At 62.9% G+C, this 22762-nt stretch overlaps 1 protein-coding gene across 1 annotated transcript in view; it reads left to right on the top strand.

The window, feature by feature from the left end:
- The window catches only part of CHD5 (chromodomain helicase DNA binding protein 5), a 56193-nt gene that overhangs the window by 745 nt on the left and 32686 nt on the right, over positions 1 to 22762 (top strand). Inside the window, exons 2-8 of the mRNA XM_090268498.1 lie at positions 10301 to 10428; positions 15343 to 15522; positions 17830 to 17948; positions 18456 to 18694; positions 20200 to 20324; positions 21826 to 21949; positions 22550 to 22716. Of these exons, the coding sequence (XP_090124624.1) occupies positions 10301 to 10428; positions 15343 to 15522; positions 17830 to 17948; positions 18456 to 18694; positions 20200 to 20324; positions 21826 to 21949; positions 22550 to 22716 (1082 nt within the window). The remainder of the gene's footprint in view (positions 1 to 10300; positions 10429 to 15342; positions 15523 to 17829; positions 17949 to 18455; positions 18695 to 20199; positions 20325 to 21825; positions 21950 to 22549; positions 22717 to 22762) is intronic.

The following is a 22762-nucleotide window of genomic DNA, read 5'->3' as shown; positions in this document are numbered from 1 at the left end:
CCTGGCACGCCTTACCGCGCCGCCGTCTCCAGCCCGCGGTCACTCGGGCCGTGGCGGTCCCAGCCCACCCTGCTCTGGCTATGCTATGGGCCTGCGCCCAGGCCACCGCCCCTGGCCTTGCCATCCCCCTCAGAATTCAGCATAAACATGGCCGGTGCGTCAGGGTAACCTTGCACGATTACTCTTTGGTTAACTGCTCACCATTTGTTTGGGACGTTCCGCTCCTGGCACAGCTGGGCAGGGCCTCACCTGTCAGCCAGCCTCCGGCACCCTTCTGGGGTACTCTCATAGTTCTTAGCCACCCGCCCCAAGTCTCTGGCCTCTCCTGCGCTCTGGAGGGACCTGTGGGATGTCCAGGGGCCCTCCCTGGCCCAGCAGTGTGCTGTCCCGCGCTGGAGTGCCTTTCCCAGGGGATAAAATATGCCACAAATTCGTACCCCAACTCCTGTATGCAGGAGGGGAGAAGAGGGGGTCCAGCAGGCAGCAGCTCCCCAGGCTGCTCTGTGTCTTCCTACTGAGGGAGTCCCATCAGTGGCCACGCCCACTGGGGGGTCCCCTGTCCTCCCCACCTGTTTGCTTGCTTTGACATGGTGACTGAGGCCCCTGCCAGAGGAGTCTGGCCTTACCCCATCTTCCAGACAGTCTGGTCAACTTTGCAAAGCGCCTCCTGGGTTGAGAGGAGTGCGGGTGAGGTGGCCCCCATGGGTGGGGTTGCACCCCAGGTCCAGGGAAGCAGGCCCATCTCCTGGGAGGAGCTCAGAGGCCAGGCGCAGGCTTGGCGGCCTTGCCCGCTGCCCACCCCGGAGGCTGGCTCCCTGGACGCTGTTCTCAGCGTTCTGGTGGTGCTCCGGGCGTGGCCCCTTTGTGGCACTGGTGGGGCGGTCAACAGCTGCACCTACGGTAGCAGGTTTATTCCTGGGACTTCACCGACCCCTGGTGGGGTTTCCTGTCCCCTTTTCCTGAAGACGCTGTCTCTCCCTGGCTGTGTCAAGGTGCCCGACTTGGGGTTCAGGGGAGACGCGGAGGTGGCTTCAGGCTGGGGGTCACCCAACCGGTGGGGCTTGGTCATAGCCCACCAGCTAGCCTCCCTCGCCCTCCTGCTGGCGCCCATTGCTCCAGGGATGGGGGGAGGCTGTCCCCAGAGGCCCTAGGAACACCCCCAAAGCCCTGCAGAGGAGAGGTCCTGCTTCAGCCCGTGTGGCCTGGGGACCGCAGCCCCGTCATCCGCGAGACTGCACGCACCATGTCCAGTGTGCCTCAGGCCTTCTCGAGCTCCCAGCTCCTCTCCATGTCCCTGGTTCAAGCCACTGTCCCTTCCGGCTGGGCCATTCCAGAGCCTCCTCACACGTCCTCACTGACCACGCTCCATTCAGCAGCCAGGGTTGCCGTTGTGATGCACAGCAGACCCCAGAGCCCATGGCCCGAATGGCTGTGTGGCCCTGCCTGTCCCCCTCCTCTCCCGCCATTGCCCTTATTCACATTCCTCAGCCATCCCGGCCTCCTTGCCGCTTCTGGGCCCCCCAAATGCCATGCTGTCCCCAGCACTGGCTGTGACCTCTGCCCGACCGGTTCCGCGCTGCCCCCTGCCTGTCATTTAGGTCCAGCTCAGCGTCACCAGCTGGAGGCCCTCCCTCCCAGACCTCCCAGCTCAGTGTGGCCCCACTCTGTCCCTCTCAGGCCCGTTTCTGTGCTCTGTTTCCTTGGCTGCTCCTTCTAGTCCCTGGAGTTTTATCGTCAGCTGGCTCTGGTGGCGGCGGGCGGCCCCTTGAGTGGGACTGCCTTGGCCACCAGCTGCGCCTGGACCCCGGCACCGTGGATGCTCAGGAGATGGTTGTGGTCTCATTGTCTGAGGGCTGGGACATCCTAAGTCACCCCTGGCCCTGGATGCTATGACAGCCTCAGCCCATGCCTCTGTCTCTCCTGAGGCGACCCCATTCCTGGGCCCGTGGCCGTGACCCGCCTGGCCCAGAGCCATCGGGTTCCAAAGCCCCTCGTTGTGGGGCAGGAGGAGCTGGTGAGCTGGGAGCGGCCATGCTCATTGGAATCTGCAGCAGGTGGACTTGTTAGGTGTCAAATCCACTTTCTTTCCCCTCGGCCGTCTTCCACCTCCCCCTGAGCAGAATTCTTGTTTCCTGGGCAGGACTAGGACCTCACTCAGGGACCCCAGATGGGCAGCCACCGGATTCTCCAGGGGGCGGGTGGGGGGGGGAGCGGGCTTCGGAGGGGCAGGCAAAGTGAGCACTCAAGAGTCAGATGGGTCTGCTTGTTAGTTGCTTGGCTTTGGGCAAGCTTCCCTGCCCCTGTCCTCAGTGTCCCCACTTGTGGAATGGGGACACAGAGCAGCTACCTCATAGAGGGTTATTGTGAGGACCGGCGAGCTGGAGCTCATGGAACATTTAGGTCACAGTGCCCGGCACGCAACAGGTGCTCCATAAACTGTGACTCTTGCAATGAGCACCATCCAAGGGGGGCAGCGGACCTGCCCTTTCCCGGAGGAAATGCTTCCGAGACGTGCGCCCCTATCCAGTAAGCTGGGGGGCAGGGGAACCGGGGCTGGAGGAAGGCTGGGTGTGGGAGGGCCTGGCACCTGGGTCTTGGCCTTGGCAGGTCCCTGCTGGTTGACCCAGCCCTTCCCCAACCACGCTCAGCCAGGGGGTGGGGGTGGGGGTCCCAGAGTTGGCCAGTCCAGCCTCTCCCCTGGTCAGGCAGTGCGACCACTCTGGCCCCAGAGACCCTTGAATGGCCTGGGTCCCCCACGCCGCCGGGACTGGCCCCAGCCAGGTAAGCATCTCAGGCTTCCTGGGGCCGAGGGGGCAGTGAAGATACCCATGACGCCCAAGTCCTGCCTCCTCAGCTTCCCCCCACGCGCACTGGGGAAGTGTGGGTTTGGGGGGGTGTCCCAGGGAGTCTGATGGTGTTCATACTCTGCTGTGAGGAGGGGGCCAAGGGCCCAGCGCCGTTTGCCCAGTGGCTTGTGGGATATTCACCTGCCTCTGACGTGACCAGAGACTAAGCTCCATCTACCATTTCCTCAGTTCGTTCACTCCCACCCATCTGTTCGTCCACCCACCCGGGTCTCCCTGCTCCCACCCAAACATCTGCCTGTCCCACCATGAAACCCACCCAGGAACCAGCCACGCAGCAGCCACGCCCCCAACTTACTTTCCACCCCTGCACCCAGCTGCCTCTCCTGCTCCTTCTCTGCCCGCCGAGGTGCCTTGTGCCCGCTCCGCATCCATCTAACACAAGTCCCGAGCATCTTCTCCGAGCGGGGCACTGAGTGTAATGTGTGACTGCTGCAGGGGACACTTCTGAGGCTGTCTGCCTCTCTCTTCGGTTCTGTCCTTGTTTCCCTCTCCCTGTCTGTCTCTCTCTCTGTCCCCATGTCCAGCCCTTTCTGTCCCCAGATCTGCTGGTCCGTCTTCCCTGATTCGTTGGCTGTCTCTCTCTCTCCCTCTTTTGTCCCCGTCTGTCCCTGGCCCTCCTGGTGTGTCATCCCACCCCCTCCCTCCTTGCCTTTCTCCCCACCTCCTCCCTGCCTGGGCTCTGGGGTCCCACGGGGGCCTCTCCCTGCCAGCTCTGGGCCCCCCTTCCCCCAGCCCCCCTCCCACCTTCCCCGATCCCTTAGGGTAAAAGCCTCACCTAGTCCCCTGCCCCAGCCCCACCTGCCTGCCCAGACTGCTCAGGTCTGGTGCCTCCTTTGATGAGACGCCATGAGGTGATGTCTGGGTTTTGTTAAATGTCATAAATAAATTATTAATCCTCTCCCGAGCAGGAGTGCTGTCCCCGGCTGCCATTATCAGCAGAGGGCCTGTGCCCTGAGGTGGGGGTGCTCCAAGGGGAACCTCCGTCTTGGTCAGCCCTCCACGGGTAGCCCTGAGCAACCCTGGCCCACAAGGCCCGAACCAGGGACCCTCCTCCCTCTGCCGCCCTGCACTTGGCTGCCTGCTGTCCGAATGGCCTGGGGGCCTTGCTGGACTCTGCCTGCCACCACCGGGCACCGACTAGGCCTCGCGTGGGTGCCTTTCACTCCCAGTTTCAAGTTTTCCGTTCTCCGGGAGAAAGGCAGTGGTCGGCCCATTTTAGGGGTGAAGAAAGGGGCGCAGTGGGGCGGCCCTGCTGGGAGAGGGCTGCAGGCTCCAGCCCGTGCTCCCGTCCCTCCCTCCTGGTCACCGGGTGGACCGTGCCCTGACTGGTGCTGGGTTGTGGGTGGGGAGTGTAAGGACCCCCCTCCCCAGGCCCGGAGGATGGTGGATGCTGAGCTGGCACCCCATAGCTGGCAGACTGGCTGGCCTGGGACCCTGGCAGAGGAGCTCTTGTCTCGACTCCTGGCTTTGCCGCCCCAAATCAGGGGGCCTGACTTGTCTCACTACAATCACACGTCCATCTTCTGCTCCGATGGCCTTGTGTTTGCCAAGCTCCCTAGGGGGCTGTGTTCTTGTTTCTGGGTGCGCTCTGCTGCTGCCCCTCAGGAGGAGGGGTGAGAGGTGAGCATGGGGACCTGTGCACTAGCCCACATGCTCCCAAGGGACCCCATACAAACTTCAAGGCCAGGGGGTGGCCTGAGCCATCTCAATGTCCCCAGGGTGCGGCCCCAGGCTTGGCACTCAGCCCACGCTGTTTAAGTTTCAATGCTTCTTAAGGAAATGTGGGGAGAGTCTGAACTCAGGAGGGCCCTCTGCTGGGGGGAGGGGCAGGCTCTGGCCCATTCTGGCTCTGTCACCGAGCAGCTGTGGAACAGATGTGGGCAAGCGAGGAGCTCCTCGTCAGTGTCCCCATCTGCACGTGGGGGTAACAGTAGCTCACCGCCCAGGTCGCCGTACAATTGATATGAATTCACATATGCTCCCAGCTCAGGTGGTGATCAGGAACGCCCCCTGATAGGCGGCATGGGCTGTGTTCCCCTGAGAGGGAGCGGCCCCGGCTGTGGCCCGCTGGGCGGAGGGGGCCTCAGGGCCCAGCCTGAGCCTGTGCGGGGAGTTGGCAAGGGTCTGGGGGTAACTTAGGAACAAGCAGGACCTCTCTTTGCCCTGGCAGACTCCACCCCCATGGGTCCCCTGCCTTTCCAACCCCCCCCCACAGCCCCGCTGTGCTGCCCACCCTCCTGCCCACCCCCCCAGGCCTGCTCTGACCTGGGAGCCCAGCAGGTAGGAGAGATAACAAGGCTAATGGGTCCTAATTATAGCCTGTCTGGGATCGATGGAGCCTTGGGCGGGTGCAGGGGTGGGGTGGGGGCACTAGGGGGCGGGCCAGGGGGCTGTGGGGCACCCAGGAGCTAGCAGGACACGAGTCCTGAGGCCTCTGCTCCCCGGGACCCTCTCCCTGGGTGAGCAGGATCCCCCCTTACTCTGGCTCTACCCTGAAGAGGGCCCGGGGCCCGGGATCTGCAGGGGTGCTGGGCGCAGGGAAGGGTGGCTTGGATGACTCCCCAGGTCTGGTTTTAGAAACCTCAGGGCCCCTGCAGAAGCGGGGGCAGGGGCTGGAGCTGAGGAGAAAGCAGGCTGAGTGGGCATCATGGGGGTGGGGGGCCAGTCACAGCGGTCAGCTCTGGGGTGTCCTCAGGGCCCCCAGAAGCTGGGAGGGTGGAGAAAGAGTCTGTCAGAGATGGGGGTGAGCAGGGTGGGGTCCCCATCCTTGTGTGCCAGCCCCAGAACATTCCTGGAGGAGGGGGTGTTTAATCCGGCAAACAGGCCTGGGCCGGGAGGTCTTGGGAGTGGAGGACAGGGCCGCCCGTGGGCCGAGGCTCTGGGGCCTTGTCCTTGGAGGCTTGTTCTGGGCGTGCGGATCAGGGCTAGAGTGCGCCCCTCCTCCCCAGGCAGGGTGGGTGCAGTCCACCACTCGTCACGGGCTGGCTTCCTTCTAGAACCTCCTGCGGCCACCTGTGCCTCTCTGTCCTGCTGCTCAGTCAGTGACCGTGTGTGGGGGACTGCCCCGTGGAGGGGACAGGGATGTGGGGAGGCGGCAGGAGGCGGGGGGAGAGGCCCCCTCCCGATTGCATCAGCCCGAGCCTGTTACATAACGCGCTGGGCACCGCCGGGGCGTGGGGGTGGCTCTGCCCAGGCGGCTGCGGCCCCCCGCAGCGTGGGAGGCGGAGGCAGCCGCGCGGAGAGGGCAGGGTGGATGGGCACCTGAGGCCCAGCCAGTCCCGTCACTGCCCCTCAGACCTCTCCACTCCAGGACCACTCTGGGGGTCTCCGTCATGTTTTCACCTGGCTCCAAGAATCTCCGCCCCTCCCACATCAGGGCTGGGGACAGGACAGGGTCACCCTCCAGCCTCAGCCTGCCCCTGCTCCGGCAGTGATGTCTGCCAGCATCAGCCCAGCTCTGGGTCCGCCCCCCACTGCCCCATAGCCCAGGCCAAAGCCACAGCAGCTGTGCCTTCCACATGTCCTGTCCTCAGCAGTGCCCCTCTTGGCTGGTCGGGACCCCGAAGCTGGCCGTCTCCCCTGGGGCACTTCCCCATCCTGCCTGGAGTCTGCTTCTCTCCGGGGCTGTTTATCCTGCAGGATGCGGAGGGGGCTGGGATGGGGGTGCCCAGGGGGGGCTGAACAAGATAGGGAGGGCACTTGTGCCTCTGTGGGGAGGCCACAGGTCCCTGGCCACCCTGGTAGGGGTGGGGTGTGTGGGAACCAGCTGCTGGGGCCTTGGGTGTGGGCGGGGCATCCACTGGGTCACCGGTCACTAGTGCCCTCTAGCAGCACCCAGAGTGTGGCAATGAGAGCCATGAGACCCCCTCTGCCTTGGGGACTGGGGGGAGGGAGTGGGGGTGACTCACGTGGAGGATGTGGGGCGGGGCCTGGGTGTTGGTGTGTCCTGGGTGTGCACACTGGTGCCCCAGCATTTGTGGCCAGTGCTCCACAGCACCACTCTGAGCGGAGAGGGTTCCTAAGTGGGTGGGTGGGTGGGGGGTGGCCCTGTCTCTGTAAACTGGATTCCCCCGCACGCTAGCCAGGGGCTCAGTTGGTTGGACCTTCGTCCTGTAGGCTGGAAGGTCAAGGGTTTGATTCCGGTCAGGGCACCTACCCAGGTTGCGGGTTCAGTCCTCTGTTGGGGCGTGTGTGGGAGGTGACCAGTCGATGTTTCTCTCTCTTTCTCTCCGTCTCTCTCTAAAAGCAAATAAAAGAATGTTCTCTGGTGAGGATAAAAAAAAAAAAAAAAAAAAAAAGAAATTAACTGGATTATCCCCAGTGCTCTGCCCCTTTCCCGGATAGTCTCCCAGTGGCCCTGGAACTTCCCTGCCTCCTCGGGGTCTCCTGGGTGGCAGTCCCCAGGCTGAGAGAGACTCCCTGTTGTGCCCCCATGCCGGTTGGCTCTTTTCTTTGCCCCCTTGGGGCCTGTGGGACAGTGAGGGGGATGGGGTAGGCAAGCTGGCTTCTGGCTGCCATGGAGCCCTGGCTCTCTGGTGGGCCCCTTTTGTGGACTCTTTATGGGTTCTGCCATTCCTTCTGGAAGCTTCCTTTGCCCCGGGGCAGATAGATGTGTCACTACTTTGGGTGGTTGGTTGCTGGAGCATCTTCTTGCTGCGTTTGCCCACAAGATGACTCTCCCTGCTCTCCCCTGTGGGCCGTGTCTGGTCCCCAGAAACTCAGGGCTTGCTGCCTGTGTGGGTGTGGCAGGGGCTGTACCTGTGGGGGTGTGACTGGGAGGTGTGTCTACCTGTGTGGGTGTGACTGGGGGCTGTACCTGTATGGGTGTGGCAGGGGGGGTGTGCCTACCTGTGTGGGTGTGACTGGGGGGGTGTGCCTACCTGTGTTGGTGTGACTGGGGATGTGTGCCTACCTGTGTGGGTGTGACTAGGGGCTGTACCTGTGTGGGTGTGACAGGAGGTTGTGCCTGTGTGGGTGTGACTAGACGCTGTACCTGTGTGGGTGTGTCTGGGGGTGTATGCCTACCTGTGTGAGTGTGACTGGGGGTTGTGCCTGTGTGGGTGTGACTAGAGGCTGTACCTGTGTGGGTGTGACTGGAGGCTATACCTGTGTGGGTGTGACTGGGGGCTGTACCTGTGGGTGTGACTGGGGGCTGTACCTGTGTGGGTGTGACTGGGGGCTGTACCTGTGTGGGTGTGACTGGAGGCTGTACCTGTGTGGGTGTGACTGGGGGCTGTACCTGTATGGGTGTGACTGGAGGCTGTACCTGTGTGGGTGTGACTGGGGGGTGTGCCTACCTGTGTGGGTGTGACTGGGGGGTGTGCCTGTGTGGGTGTGACTGGGGGGTGTGCCTACCTGTGTGGGTGTGACTGGGGGGTGTGCGTACCTGTGTGGGTGTGACTGGGGGGTGTGCCTGTATGGGTGTGACTGGGGGTGTGTGCCTACCTGTGTGGGTGTGACTGGGGGCTGTACCTGTGTGGGTGTGACTGGAGGCTATACCTGTATGGGTGTGGCAGGGGGCTGTATGGATGTGACTGGGACCTGTGTGGGTGTGACTGGGGGTCTATACCTACCTGTGTGGGTGTGTGCCTACCTGTGTGGGTGTGACTGGGGGTGTGTGCCTACCTGTGTTGGTGTGACTGGGGATGTGTGCCTACCTGTGTGGGTGTGACTAGGGGCTGTACCTGTGTGGGTGTGACAGGAGGTTGTGCCTGTGTGGGTGTGACTAGACGCTGTACCTGTGTGGGTGTGTCTGGGGGTGTATGCCTACCTGTGTGGGTGTGACTGGGGGTTGTGCCTGTGTGGGTGTGACTAGAGGCTGTACCTGTGTGGGTGTGACTGGAGGCTATACCTGTGTGGGTGTGACTGGGGGGTGTGCCTACCTGTGTGGGTGTGACAGGGGGTTGTGTCTGTGTGGGTGTGACTGGGGGCTGTACCTGTGTGGGTGTGACTGGGGGCTGTACCTGTATGGGTGTGGCAGGGGTCTATGCCTACCTGTGTGGGTGTGACTGGGGGTGTATGCCTACCTGTGTGGGTGTGACTGGGGGTTGTGCCTGTGTGGGTGTGACTGGAGGTTGTGCCTGTGTGGGTGTGACTAGAGGCTGTACCTGTGTGGGTGTGACTGGAGGCTGTACCTGTGTGGGTGTGACTGGGGGGTGTGCCTACCTGTGTGGGTGTGACTAGAGGCTGTATCTGTGTGGGTGTGACTGGAGGCTGTACCTGTGTGGGTGTGACTGGGGGGTGTGCCTACCTGTGTGGGTGTGACTAGAGGCTGTATCTGTGTGGGTGTGACTGGAGGCTGTACCTGTGTGGGTGTGACTGGGGGGTGTGCCTACCTGTGTGGGTGTGACTAGAGGCTGTATCTGTGTGGGTGTGACTGGAGGCTGTACCTGTGTGGGTGTGACTGGGGGGTGTGCCTACCTGTGTGGGTGTGACTAGAGGCTGTATCTGTGTGGATGTGACTGGGGGGTGTGCCTACCTGTGTGGGTGTGACTGGGGGGTGTGCCTGTGTGGGTGTGACTGGAGGTTGTACCTGTGTGGGTGTGACTGGGGGCTGTACCTGTGTGGGTGTGACTGGGGGGTGTAGCTGTGTGGGTGTGACTGGGGGCTGTACCTGTGTGGGTGTGACTGGGGGTGTGTGCCTACCTGTGTGGGTGTGACTGGGGGGTGTGCCTGTGTGGGTGTGACTGGGGTGTGTGCCTATGTGGGTGTGACTGGGGGGTGTACCTGTGTGGGTGTGACTGGGGGCTGTACCTGTGTGGGTGTGACTGGAGGCTGTACCTGTGTGGGTGTGACTAGACGCTGTACCTGTGTGGGTGTGACTGGAGGCTGTACCTGTGTGGGTGTGACTGGGGGCTGTACCTGTGTGGGTGTGGCAGGGGGCTGTACCTGTGTGGGTGTGGCGGGGAGAGGCAGCATGGTCTTCAATTTCCCATTAAGGGGGTCCAGGCATCCTCCTTGCTCACCTCTCCTCCAAACCCCAAGGCACTTGCTCCCTGTGGGCCTGGGTGGTGTGGCCTGTGCATTCCCGGGCTTGGGCCCTCCCTGGCCAGCTGGGGATGGCTTTGTGACCCCATGGGGCTGCTTGCTCCCTGGGGAGCCGGGTCGCTTGCTTGGCCTCAGGTGCTGTTTCCAGAGCCCTGTCCTGCAGGGAGGGGGAGGGGTGGTGATAGCATCCCATTCAGAAGTTGAGGGAAGGGCCCCAGGTGAGATGACACAGCCCACCAGAGCTGGGCTCCCGCTCCCTGGGCCCGGAGGGGGCTGGGTGCAGGAACTGTTGAGGGGTTATAATGGGTCGCAGAGGGGAGTCCTGGTGGCTGTGACCTTGCAGGGTTGGTGGCAGAGGAGCTAGCCCGCCACCTCCTGCTCTGTGTCTCTGGGGGTCTCCCAGAGGGAAGTGGTGGAGTAACCTGCTCCCCCTCTGATTCTTCCAGAGGAAGAAGATGGTGGCCTTGAAGGCTTTGATGACTTTTTTCCGGAGGAGCCCGTGAGCCTTCCCAAGAAGAAGAAGTCCAAGAAGCTCAAGGAAAACAGGTCCAAAGGGAAGCGGAAGAAGAAGGAGGTGCGTGGGGCTGGGGCTGGGGTGGGGGCCGGGTGCGCTGCGGCCTTTGTGTCCCTGGGTGCCTGGCCCTGTGCTGTCCCGTGATGGTGGGGGTCAGCATTTCCCACCCGGACCATTCCCAGCCGAGGGGGACACTGTGGGCCACAGGGCTCTGAAGTTTCCGCTCCATCCCTCCTCCAAAGACACCTCAGCCGGGCTGCAGGTCTGCCCCCGTGGGCAGAGGCTGGCAGGTGGGGCCCTGGGTGCAAGGGCCGACTTCCTGCTTGGGGCTCTGAGGTGCTCTGTGGCCGCAGCAGCCCTCACTCCCCAGGCTCTGTGTATGTTGGGGTGGTGACGGAATGTGGGGTCCTGGGGCCTAGGGGCGGGGGGCGGGGGCTTCCTGCACGCTTCCCCCTGCTCCTCCTCAGCACTTTCTCTCCAGCAGCTGCTTTTGTGGGACTGGACCGCGGCTAGGTTAGGACGGGGGATGCCGCCTGGTCCTGCCCTTGGCCTCAGGCCTCGGGCCTCAGACTGGCTCTCCCTCTTCCCAAATGCAAATGGGGGACTCTCAGGGGTGCCATGGGCCTGTGGGGGCCCCTTCCTCCTCTCCCCGCCCCCGGCAGGGCACAGGGTGCAGCAGGGCCCGCCCACGGCCCTGGCCAGGAGGGAGGTGGGCAGTGTCTGGGCGCCGGTGGGCCGGAGGCTGGGCTGGGGACGCGCCACAGTGTGGGGGTGCCGGCCTCCCCCAGCCCCAGCGCCAGATCGCTCAGCCCTCCTTCCACTTCTTCTGGACCTGCCTAAGACCTTTGCGTCTCCGGGCCCGTCTCTCTGGCTCCGGTCCGTCTGTCCGTCTGAGGCTCCTCCACTGTCAGCCTCAGCTGGGTCTCTGCCGTGCCCATGTCTCCCGTCTCCCTTGCTCTCCCCCCACTTCTTTCCATTTCTTCCTTCTCATCCCCCCCGCCCCTCCCCCCTGCCACCGCATTCTCTCCACTCCCCTCCCCCTTCCTCCTTCCTCTGTCTACTAAGGTGCAGTTCAGGTTCTCAAAGGCGGTGGGGGCAGGGTGGCCTGCAGGTCTGCAGATGCCCCGGGCAGTGCCAGACAGGCCCCCAAGGCCACCCTTGGCCATTGCTGTCGCCTCCCCTGCATTGCTGAGAGGCTGGCTTGGCCAGCTGGCCGATCTTAGTGGGTCTGGAGCATGCTGAGGCCAGAGGCTGGGGTCCTGGCGGTCAGCGCCCCGCCCCCCCGCCCCCCCACAGGCCTGGGCCCTCGGACACGGGGAGGGAAGTTGCAACCTTTGCTCCTCTCCGTCTGCAGCCAGGTGGCCCCAGGACAGGCGGCGGGAGAAGGCGGCGTGGTGGGGGTGTGGACGGGCGGAGCGGCAGTCTTGTGTTTCTCGTCTGCTGGGGGAGGAGACTGGAGGCACGTCTCAGACCCCGATTTACATGAAATAGCCGGACGAGGGCCAGAACCTGAGCATATGTAGATGAAGCTCCCTGTCAAACCCAGCGCAGGAGGGAGAAATGATTCCAACCTGTACTGCAGCGGTTGCCATAGCAACCAATTATTCAGTGCTAAATTATAACTGTTTGTAACAGTCGTGAGTAGGAAGGCTCGTTCTCAGTTCTCTTTCCCTCTCAGTCTTGAAGGGCCCCAAATCGAGAATGACCAACTCTCGGGGTCTGTCCTTTGGAGTTTAAATGCCTCATTTTCCCAGATGTGGCGTAAGCTGAGCGCAGGGCATGGGGAGAAGGGAGAGAGGGGAAGGGGTGGCCTGGATCCAGGCTGGGGAGAAGGAAGGCAGGCGGGGCCTGCTCACTGGGGTCCGCTGGGCCTGCCCTGGTGGCCTGCTGTCCTCTGCGGGCCTGGGGCTCAGGGCTGGGACCCCTCCCGCCTGCCCCCAGCTGCTCGCAGGCACATCCTGGGCGTAGTGATTAAGGCAGCTTTGCAGATGGATTCCAAGCCCACTAAGGTTCTTTTACACCAAGTGCGCTCCCCATCGTCCGGCCCAGGGCTGCCGCAGCCCAAAGGACAGTGTCAAGGTCAAAGCCCCAACAGTTGTCCTGACATTCCGAGCCCAGGGTTGGGGCTGGTTCAGGGCTTTGTGGATCTGTGCCTGCTTCTTGTCCCCGGAGTGGGGCTTGGACCGCAGCCCTGCCTCGGTCGGTCTCCACATACGGAACTAACCCTGGCTCTCTGTCGCTCCTTCCCGCCGTGCCGCTGGCTGAGGTTGCATCCCCCCGGGTCCTGCTGACGGGCCCCTGCCTTCCCCTCATCCCTTCTCTGCAAGGAGAGATTTTGGGAAGAAAAAAAAGAGGCCCAGGTTTAGGAGTGTCCAGAGACATGCTGCGGAGATAGACATTGTACCAGTCACCAAAGACGTGGCCTGCACCCCGACCCTCCGCCAGCCCCTGGCTGCAGGCAGGAGGGCTGGGATGAGGTCCCAGTACAGGTGGGGGTGGGCCCAGGAGGCATGAGCTTCATTAGGGCATAGAGAGGGTCAGAGAGTAGACAGCGGGGGTGGGGGTGGGGGGCGGGGGGGCAGATGGGGAAGCAGAACCTTCTCTCTGAGGGGCTTTCCCTAGTGTGGTGAGGGCAGAGGGCACTGCCTGCCCCTTCCGTGATGGGAGGGGCCCTGCTGAAGCCCCAGCTCCTTCCTTGAGGAGGTCTTTGCCCTCCTGCCCACCCAGGTAGCCCTGGAGTGACCGCCAGGCAGCGCCTGCTTCCACCTCCCTCCCTCCCGCTCCCTCTGGCTCTGCGTCCAGAGCTGTGCCGGCCACCCCTGGGCTCTCCTGCACTTGGGATGTGACAGTGCCTGTTTCCCAGCAGATGCTCAGGTCCGCTGCCCCCAGGCGTGGCCGCAACAGCCCCCTGTCGGCGTCATGTTGCCGTCTGCGACACGGTCCAGCTGGCAGAAACGGAGCGTGAGGCCGGTTGTACCCTCCACTTTGTCATCCCGGCTGGTCTTTGGCTTCCAAGCAGAGTTAGGGTGGTTGTCGTGGGCACTTGGGACACTCCCACTTCAAGCTGCTTAAGGCGCCTCTTACGTGACCGCCTTTGTTCCTCTCGCTACCACTGCGCATCCCCATTGCACAGGCGAGGGAGCCGAGGTCTGGGAGCGGCCAGTCCCAGGCTAGCAAGGGTCAGAGCTCTGAGGTACCCTCAGCCATGCAGCCTCTGCAGGGGACCCCCGGGCCCACCCTGGGTCCTCCTGTCTCACCCCGGTCCGGTTTGTGGGGTCTGTCCCAGGGCAGCTGCAGGCCAGCCCTGCGCCCCAGCTCGGCGGGTGCTGCCGCCGCTGTCCGCGGTGCTGAAGTCTGCGGCGTCCCCCTCCCGTCCTCCCCTGTGCTGGGGTGAGCGCTGAGGGAGGGCCCCTCTCTCGGGTCTTTCAAAGGGTGGGCTCTCCAAGCTGGCCAGTCTCTGCACCCTCGGGGAGAGCGGGCATCCCTGTCTGACCCCCACCTCCCCAAAGGACTGAGGCTGAGCTGGAAGTTGTGGCCACGAGCCCGGGGAGCAGGAGCCACCCTCGAGGCTGTCCTGTCCCAGCCAGGCTCTGGCAGCAGCTGGGACCCGCACGTCCCCTGGGGTCTGGTGTGGCCAGTCAGTGTGTGGGAGACCCCAGGACCCGGGAAAGGTGCAGGAGCCGGCCAGCTCACTGACTCAGCGCGGAATGGGCACTGGAGCTTTGGGGAGCAGGGGGTGCAGAGCTGGGAGGCAGCACAGCTGAGCGTCCAGGAGAGTCCGGGAAGTGTGGGGGGCCTGTGGACCGGTCCTTTCCCAGCTGCGTCCGAGGGGGAGACTGGCTGCTGGAAAAGACTGTCAGCTCCTGACAGGTGGCTGCAAGGGGCAGAAGCCGGGCCGGGGGCCTCCCAGGGCTCTCCGGAAGCCCCTGCTCCCCTTCCCTCCCCCCCTTCTCCCTCCTGCCCTTCCCTCCTGTCTCCCTCCTCCCTCTCCTCCGGTCCTCACCCCTCCCTCCCCGCCTCCTCTTAGGCCTCTCCCCCATTGCTGCGTCCCAGCTCATTTTTCATCTCTGGTTCTTCATCCCGTCCGTGCCTGGTTTTGCTCACCTTGAAAACAGTGAACAGCCAGCAGGAAGATGACAAGCCCGTGCTGGGGACCAGAGCCTCCGTGCCCAGCCTCTGTCCCTGCAGACCCAGCCAGGAGGGGCCGGGAAGGGTTTGCTTCTATCAGGAAAGGCAGAGAGGAAACAGCTTTCTCCCGGGGGCAGTGCCTATGAGAGGGGACGCTCTGGCTGGAACCACTGTTATCTCGTATCCACGGGCCTTTCTAGGTCTGCACAGGAGAGCAACCGAGGACACTAAATCGGGGGGCCTGGCTGACGGGCTGCCTAAGTGGCCTTGTCTCGGCCTGACACAGTGGCAGGGGTGGGGGTGGGCTCATGCACGGCAGCTTCTGGAGAGCCCAGAGGCAGGCACCGCCGGACCTACATTAGTCACTGGTGGCCTTTGACACACGCAGTTCCCGGGGAAGCGCGCAGCCGGGAGGAGAGGGAGGGAGGGGCTTGGAGCAGGAGCCATGGCAGGACCAGTGGCTTTTCTGGTGCACTTTGCTTTTGGCTCCTATGCTTCGAGCTCCGGGGTCCAAGTGCCATCCCACAAGACTCGTTAAAACTCCCGAAATCCGCAGAAGCCGGATTTTGATCGGCCCCTCCCTCCAGCCTCGCACTGAGCTGGCCCAGTGGGGCAGCCCGCTGCGGGGGCGAACCCGGGCTGAGGGGCCGCTGCCCCCCACGTGGTCCCCCGCCCCCCTTCAGGGTGAGGCCCTGTGGCAGCCCCTCCGGCCGGGCTTTGGAGCTGAGCTGGGAGCAGCCAGACGCTGAAGGACCAGGAGGCCGCTCTCAGGGCAGGCCGGCTACCGAGGAACCCACGCTTGCTTCGGGCCGCAGGTGCCCTCACTGCACCCCCCCTGTCTCCCAGGGGAGCCGTGACGAGCTGTCGGAAAACGAGGAGGACCTAGAAGAGAGGTCTGAGAGTGAGGGCAGCGACTACTCCCCTAACAAAAAGAAGAAGAAGAAGCTCAAGGAGAAGAAGGAGAAGAAAGCTAAGCGGAAAAGGAAGGGTGACGATGAGGATGCCCCGGACGATGGGTGCCTGAAGGTAACCCGTAGGGCCAGCTGGAGGGCGGGCTCCTGGGAGGGCGAGGGCCGGGGCACCTGCTGGGAGGGCGGGGCCTGCTGCTGTCACTTCTGTGCCTTCCTGCCGGGGCCAGAGCCTCTCTCCCAGGCCTGAGATCCTGCAGACGGACAGACGGGTCTGTGGGCCTGACTGTGCGTGTGTGGAGGTCGGATGCGTGCCTGAGAGAAAAGCTGTAGCCACAAGTCTCGCACGCACGTTTGCGGTACCGATGGACAGGCTTTGGGAGTTTGGGGAGGGCATCGTCCAGCCTCTTGGGTGCCTAGTCTGCGATCCTGCCCGATGGGGAGCGCAGCTCTTTCTGGAGAGAGTGATGGTCTGAGCTCGAGCTCGGGACAGGAACCTCTTGCTTGGAGCAATTTGGGAAAATAAATCAGTCAGCGGGGTCTTTGCCAGCAGGAAGCAGCTGGGACCCTGTTACTCAGCACAGGGCTGGGGTCTTGCCCACGTGGGCCTGCGTGAGTGAGCTGGTCAGGGAAGCATCTTCCCTGTGACCCCGGGGAGGCCGCCCTGTGGGGGCTCCTCCGGAGGGGCGGGGGCAGAGGACCAGGCTCCTGGGCTCAGTTTGGGCTAACGGGCAGTGGAAGGCCCGTGCTCCGTAAGTATTAGTACAGTGACCATGGGGCGAGGCAGAAATGGTGACTGTCGGCGCCTGACACTGGGAAGCCCCGGTGACGTGCCCGCTCCCAGAGGGACTTCACTCCTCAGCAGGTGTGTTCTCAGTCATCTGTGACTGATACCGGCTGAGGGGCTGACGCCTTTGAATGATGAACTTCCGGGGGCGATGCGGGTTGTCCTGTGACTGTGTCATCGACTCGCTCACATCGTCGGCAGCCGTCCGTCTCGAGAGACGATGGTGTAGCTTCTTAAGAGTCTATCTGCACCGCCGAGAATGGCTGTGCAGTCCGACTCGGGAGTGACACGGTATCTGTCTCCTCCCGTGTTGAATCGACATCTTGCGATGACGCTGGAGTGTCCTCTCCAGTGAAGCTGAAGCTACAGAGCCTGGGCAGGGTGATATGGAGGGTCTGCTGTTGCCCGTGCAGCAGACCCAACTCGCTCACGTGCTGCTCTGCATTGTTGTGGGAGCCAAGGCCTTCGTGCCTCCAGGGAGGGCTGTGGGGGGTGGGAGGGGGTTCCGCCCTGGAAGCGTCACCGAGAACAGGGGGCCGGGGAGCCCTGGGCACGTCGGTGAATGGAAACAGTGGCAGCTCAGGGCTCCTTGGCCACCTACGGCCCCGTCCGGCAGAAGGGGTGGCAGGCCTGTGTCCTAGACGTCCACGCTGGAGGCCCAGCACTCCCTGACTGAACCTGCGCCTGGGAGTGGTGTGTGCTGATTGGCTGAGGGGGTCGGTGGGTGGGGCCGGGGCAGGCTGCCTAGAAGCCGCAGGGAACAGGTGTGTGTCCGGCACCTGTGCCGACTCCTTCCCTCCTGTGAGGCAGGCGCTGTTATCCCTGGTTTACAGATGGGAAACGGGGCATAGAGAGGGGAAGTAGCTTGTCCACCTCTCTGCCAGTATGTGGCAGAGCCAGGATTGGAACCGTCTCGTTCCGGAGTTCAAGCTCATAGCCAGCACCCCAACCCCACCCCATCCCAGACAGCCCAGGTTGGCCCGGTGATCGGACACCTGGCCCGGCTGTCTCATGAGCTCTCTGTGTGCCCTTGGGGAGTCCCCCACCTCCTTGGGCCTCAGTGCCCCATCTGGAAAGTGAAGCCGTAATGAGGGACCCTCTTGGGGTTGTCCTGTGCCCCTGTGTCCCTACCCTGGGCAGGGCACACGTTTCTGGCCCTGGAACCTGGCAGTGGATTGGCCTTTTATGGGGTCCATGCATAACTGTTCCAGGGGACATCCTGGGGCGGCCTTATTTCTCCCCAACATGCCTTAGGCAGTCCTTTAGCCTGCTGCCTGCCCAGGGCCATCTGCCGCCTGAAACCCATCTTCAGGCCACTGTTCTGTCCCAGAGCCCAGACTCCCCAGATATATTCCTCCCAGAGAGTGAGCCCCGTTATTCCTCCCCCAGGCACATGCATGGTCTCCCCCCAAGTCCCCTCATTGACCCCCCAGGGCACTTTGCCCTATTCCCCCCGGAAAGGGGCTGGGGGCTGGATGTTTTAGGGAACTGTGGCTGAGAGCTACTCTTGTCAAGTTACAGGCAGAACCCTGCCCCCCGTGCCCTGGTCGTGAGGACTCCTGGGAGGGGCCCCTGGGGATGGGGGTGCAGGTTGGAAGGATCCGCCTCTGACTCCACCTCTGACCCCTGTGTCCGTAGGAGCCCAAGTCCTCGGGGCAGCTCATGGCCGAGTGGGGCCTGGACGACGTGGACTACCTGTTCTCGGAGGCCGACTACCACACGCTGACCAACTACAAGGCCTTCAGCCAGTTCCTCCGGTGGGCTGGGGGCTGGCAGGCCGGGCCGGGCAACCATGGCGGTCAGAGGGACAGAGCCCAGCTCCTGGGGTGGGGTGTGGCCGTCACCTGGGCACTGGCCCTGGGCAGAGCTGGCAGGACCCCTTTCATTTTGGCGGATGGTCCTGCCTCCCTTGCTTGCCCCACTCCTGAGTGGGGATGCTGGTCCCAGTCAATCCCAGGGGAACTTACTCCCTCACGTCCCCTCAGCTCTGGGGCACAGCAGTGCCCACTGCTGCAGGCCCCCTCTCTGGCCCCTCAGGTCTTGCAGGGTCTAGAAACACAATTAGAAGATTGCCAACCACATTAACAAGGACTTGAGCATTTGGGGGGCGGACTGCTCTCTCAAGCTTTGCCCCCTGCTTTCTGCCCTGTTTTCCCAGCCTGGAGCCTGGGGCTGGTGCTACCTGCCCCAGGTGTGGGAGAGGATGGGGTGGGTCCTGCCGGGGCCACTGGGGGGCTTACCCTCCTGCCTCTCCCCACACACAGGCCGCTCATTGCCAAGAAGAACCCGAAGATCCCCATGTCCAAGATGATGACCGTCCTGGGCGCCAAGTGGCGGGAGTTCAGTGCCAACAACCCCTTCAAGGGCACCTCGGCTGCGGCGGCCGCGGCGGCAGTGGCTGCGGCTGTGGAGACGGTCACCATCGCCCCTCCGCTGGCTGTCAGTCCCCAGCAGCCGCCCCCGCCTGTGCCCATCCGCAAGGCCAAGACCAAAGAGGGCAAGGGTAAGGCTGCGGGTGGGAAGGCACCAGGCCCTGTGGCCTCAGGCAGCGGGGGCAGCGGGGGCGGTGTCTGCCAAGGACCCAGTGCCTTTGTTACCTTGACCCACGTGGACTTTCTCAGCTGTATTGCAGCAGCGGCGAAGCTTCTGTCCTGCTTCCCTTGAGGGGCTGGGGGAGACGCGGGAGATTGCTCAGAATCTGGGAGATTTTCCCTGGTCCCCTCGACTTGGGCATGGAGGGAGGGAGAGGGGAGGCCCAGGCTGCTGAGAGTCAGGTCTCTGGAGTTTGAGGCTGCGCCGTTCCCGGGGAGAAGGGGTCTGAGGTTAGCCCATCGGTCCTCGGGGAAGTGGACGTGCATGAGCGTGGTCAGGGCCAGGCTCTGGGGAGTCCTGGAAGGAGGTCCAGATACCAAATGGGGTATTTGGGTGGGGACAACAGGGACAGGAGAGGCTCTTTGCCACTTGAAGTCCCGTGGGTGGAGGGTGACTAGCGCCATTGCTGGTGGGCACAGCCATCTTCCCATGGCTCTTGGTGGCAGGGTCACTGGTAGCTTAGCCAGTCTGGGTCCCCTGATTGGGTTCTGATGGGGACTGAGGGGGCTCAGGGACTCCATGTTTCAGCCCCAAGGAGCTTTGCTTTCTGGGACGATGTGCCCCTTTGCCAGGTTCCTACAGGGCCCGGTGGGCAGAGGGACATGGGGTAGAGCCTGTTTCCTGCTTGCCCCTTGCTGGCCTCTGTCCTGGCCCCTTCCCTGCTTTCTCATTTCCTCTCAGACTCCAGCTGTTGAGTTATTGATTCCCTGGGCTGCCTATTTAGAGCTTGAAAAATTGAAATAGATTTTCCATGGAGGCGCTGAGGTTATAGCTGGGCCCCCAGCCCCATCTCCCTGCGAGGAGTGCGGTTGGCGGAGGGCCCTGGGCGAGACCACCTGCCTCCAGACTGCCATCTCCCTGTTCAGTACAGTGGGAGGGCTGCTGGGAGCATTACTGCCCAGGTGGCTAATTGTCCTGTGGCCGTCTCCATAAAAGCAGCCTCCACCCTGCTGGCCACCCAGGAGCCAGCATTTGGGGGGAATGGCAGAGGTGAGGGCGGTCTTGGCTGATGCCAGCATTGCCTGGGTGTGGCAATGACCCAGAGGCTGGCAGCTTCCTGCCCCAGAACAGTCCTGCAGGGTGCGGGTGTGGCCCACAGGTGGGTGGCCCTCGGTGGTCCTGCCCACATGGCTTCACTGGGGACAGCTCTTTTCTGGGGAGAGAGGACAGGACAGGGCTGTTCCCAAGATGGCCGGTGTTTTTGCTCTTCGTGGAAGAGCGGCATCGCAGTGCACGGGGCAGGGCCTGGGTCTGGTTACTCTCTGGCCGCCCCTCGAGGTGCCTTGTGACTATAAGCAGGGTGTCATCTCCTTGAGCCTCTGCTTGTCTGAGAAGGGCCACGACCAGACAGCCCTTTCCTTGTCCCGTGACTGTGAGGGCTGGACGAAGCATGGCCGCTGTTCTGTGCCTTTTCAGGGCCTGGAGTGAGGAAGAAGATCAAAGGGTCCAAGGACACTAAGAAAAAGGGCAAGGGGAGAAAGGTGGCCGGGCTCAAGTTCCGCTTCGGGGGGCTCGGCAGCAAGAGGAAGAAAGGCTCCTCGGTGAGCAAGGGCATGGGCGGGAGTGTACGAGTGTGTGCGCGAGCGTGTGCGAATGTACATGTGTGTGAGTATGGGCACGCATGTGGGAGCATGTGTGTGTGTCTGAGCGTTGGTGAGCATGAGAACGAGCGTGTGAATGTGAGCATGGGCATGCATGTGTGTGTGAGCATGTGAGTAGGCAAGTGTGGATGTGAGCGTGGGCACGGATGTGTGCGTGTTTATGTCTGAGCGTGTGTGAGCATGCGAATGTGTGTGTGTGTGGGCATGCATGTCTGAGCACGTGTGTGAGTGTGTCTGAGTGTGTGAGCGTGTGTATGCGTGAGAGAGAAGGTGGACTGGAAGGTGAGGGTCAGTGTGGGGTGAGACAGTACACCTGCAAGTATGAGGGCACTCGGGAGTGTGTGGGTGTGGGTGTGGGTGTGAGCAGCCCTGAGGTGCATTTTGCACGTGTGTGCAAGGCTTGGGTGACTGGAAAGCAGAGCTGTTAGCTCATTCTCCTGAAGTGGCCTGGGGCAGGCTCCTCCTCCCCCCTCTTCCCATTCTTCATGCAGGCTTGCTGTGCCTCAGTTTCCCCACCTGACTGGTGAGGGGTTTAGACTAGACCCACCTCAGGGCCCCTGCAGCTTGGACTGCTGAGCTGGGGGCTCAGTTCTGGCTCCCACTGCCCCCAGCTGCCATTCCATCCGGTGGACGGGGCCTGGATTCCTAGGTCTGCTGGGAGGCTGGGCCCCAGCAAAGTGGCCTGTAGGCAGGGTCAGGCTGGGCTCCCTTGTCCTTCCAGGGCCAGCTCTACACCAGGTCAGACTGACCCTAAGGGGACCCACCCCAGGAGCACTTTTCATTCCTTCTCTGTAGGGGGTGCCCTGGGCCCTCTCTTCTCTCTGGGGGGAGCGCAGTCACCCCCTGCACCTGCACAGAGCACTGTTTCCCTCACCTTGCCCCAGCCCTGTAGAAGGGCAGAACTGGAAGCCATTTCTCTGTCACTTAGTAGAGGCAAGTGACAAGTCTCGAGTGTGGCTGCTCTGGAGGGGAGCACGGGCAGCAGATGTGGCCCAGCGTGGCCATGTGGGCCTTGCTCCAGGAGGGGTTTGGGCATGCGCACTGGGAGAGAGCTAGCGACAGGCAGGTGCGACAGACCAGACCTGGCATACGGGCTGTGCAACAGGTTCAGTTGAGGGGAGATCTGGGAAGGCTCCTTGGGGGAGGTGTCCTTAGCAGTTCCCCCTGAGGGATATGTAGGAGTTCGGCAGTGGGGAGGGCACAGCCTGGGGAGAGGTATTGAGGGGGAAACTGTGGAGACCGTGGGTTGGAGAGCAGGGCTTAGGGAGGGTGGTAGGCATTAGGCTGGGCCCATGGCATTTCCGGCTGGACGCAGAGACTAGAAGAACCACAGAGCCTCCATGTTGCCCTGCCACAGCCCCCTTCACCCAGGCCAGTGAGGCCTTCGGGGATGCGCCCCAGGGCAGGTCTCGGCTCACAGGGCCCTCCCCTGCCCCTGCAGAGTGAGGAGGATGAGCGGGAGGAGTCGGACTTTGACAGTGCCAGCATCCACAGCTCCTCCATGCGCTCCGAGTGTTCCGCAGCCCTGGGGAAGAAGAGCAAGAGGAGGCGCAAGAAGAAGAGGAGTAGGATTTCCTGTCTGCCCTGTGGGTGTGGGGTGGGGTGTGCAGAGGCCCCCTTGCGAAACGGGAGGTGTTCTCGTGCCTCAGCGAGGCAGTTCCCTTGCGCTTCCTCAAACACCCCGGTGTCTACGGTCAGGGGAGGGAGTCCTGTCCCACTGAGGCTAAATCCAGGACCAGTGGAGTGAGGCACCCCAGGGCATTTGCACTGGCAGAGGGGGCCCTGGAGAAAGGAAGTGCTTCTTAGCCTCACCCATCATCCCCCCATTCAGTTGCCCACTCCCCTACCCACCGATCCCCTCATCCCCCTACCCTGCCTTCCCTCTCTCCCTCCCTTTACCCATTCATTTTAATGTCCATTTCCTTCCTACTTCTCTCCCACCCTTCCTTCTTCCCTTTGTCTGTCTTCTATCCATTCTTTACCCTTTCCTCCCTCAACGGTTACCCCCAATATTTGTCCACCCTGCCTGTCCATCCGCCATCCATTCACCCCACATCTGTTCAGCACCTGCTCAGTGCCAGCGCGGCCCGGGGTGGAGACGAGGTGGGCGTGAGGGACTGGGAATGGGGACGAAGCCTGCATGGCCACCTCCGCCTCCTCCCCAGTTGACGACGGTGATGGCTATGAGACAGACCACCAGGACTACTGCGAGGTGTGCCAGCAGGGCGGGGAGATCATCCTGTGCGACACCTGTCCGCGGGCCTACCACCTGGTCTGCCTCGATCCAGAGCTGGAGAAGGCTCCCGAGGGCAAGTGGAGCTGTCCCCACTGCGTAAGCGCTCGGCAGGGACCCTGGGCAGGGCGCCCGTGGCCTGTGC

Source organism: Furipterus horrens, unplaced genomic scaffold (assembly GCF_987537825.1).
Source record: "Furipterus horrens unplaced genomic scaffold, mFurHor1.1.pri manual_scaffold_3, whole genome shotgun sequence".
In the NCBI taxonomy this organism is placed as follows: domain Eukaryota; kingdom Metazoa; phylum Chordata; class Mammalia; order Chiroptera; family Furipteridae; genus Furipterus; species Furipterus horrens.
This window is presented reverse-complemented; position numbering and strand designations above follow the sequence as displayed.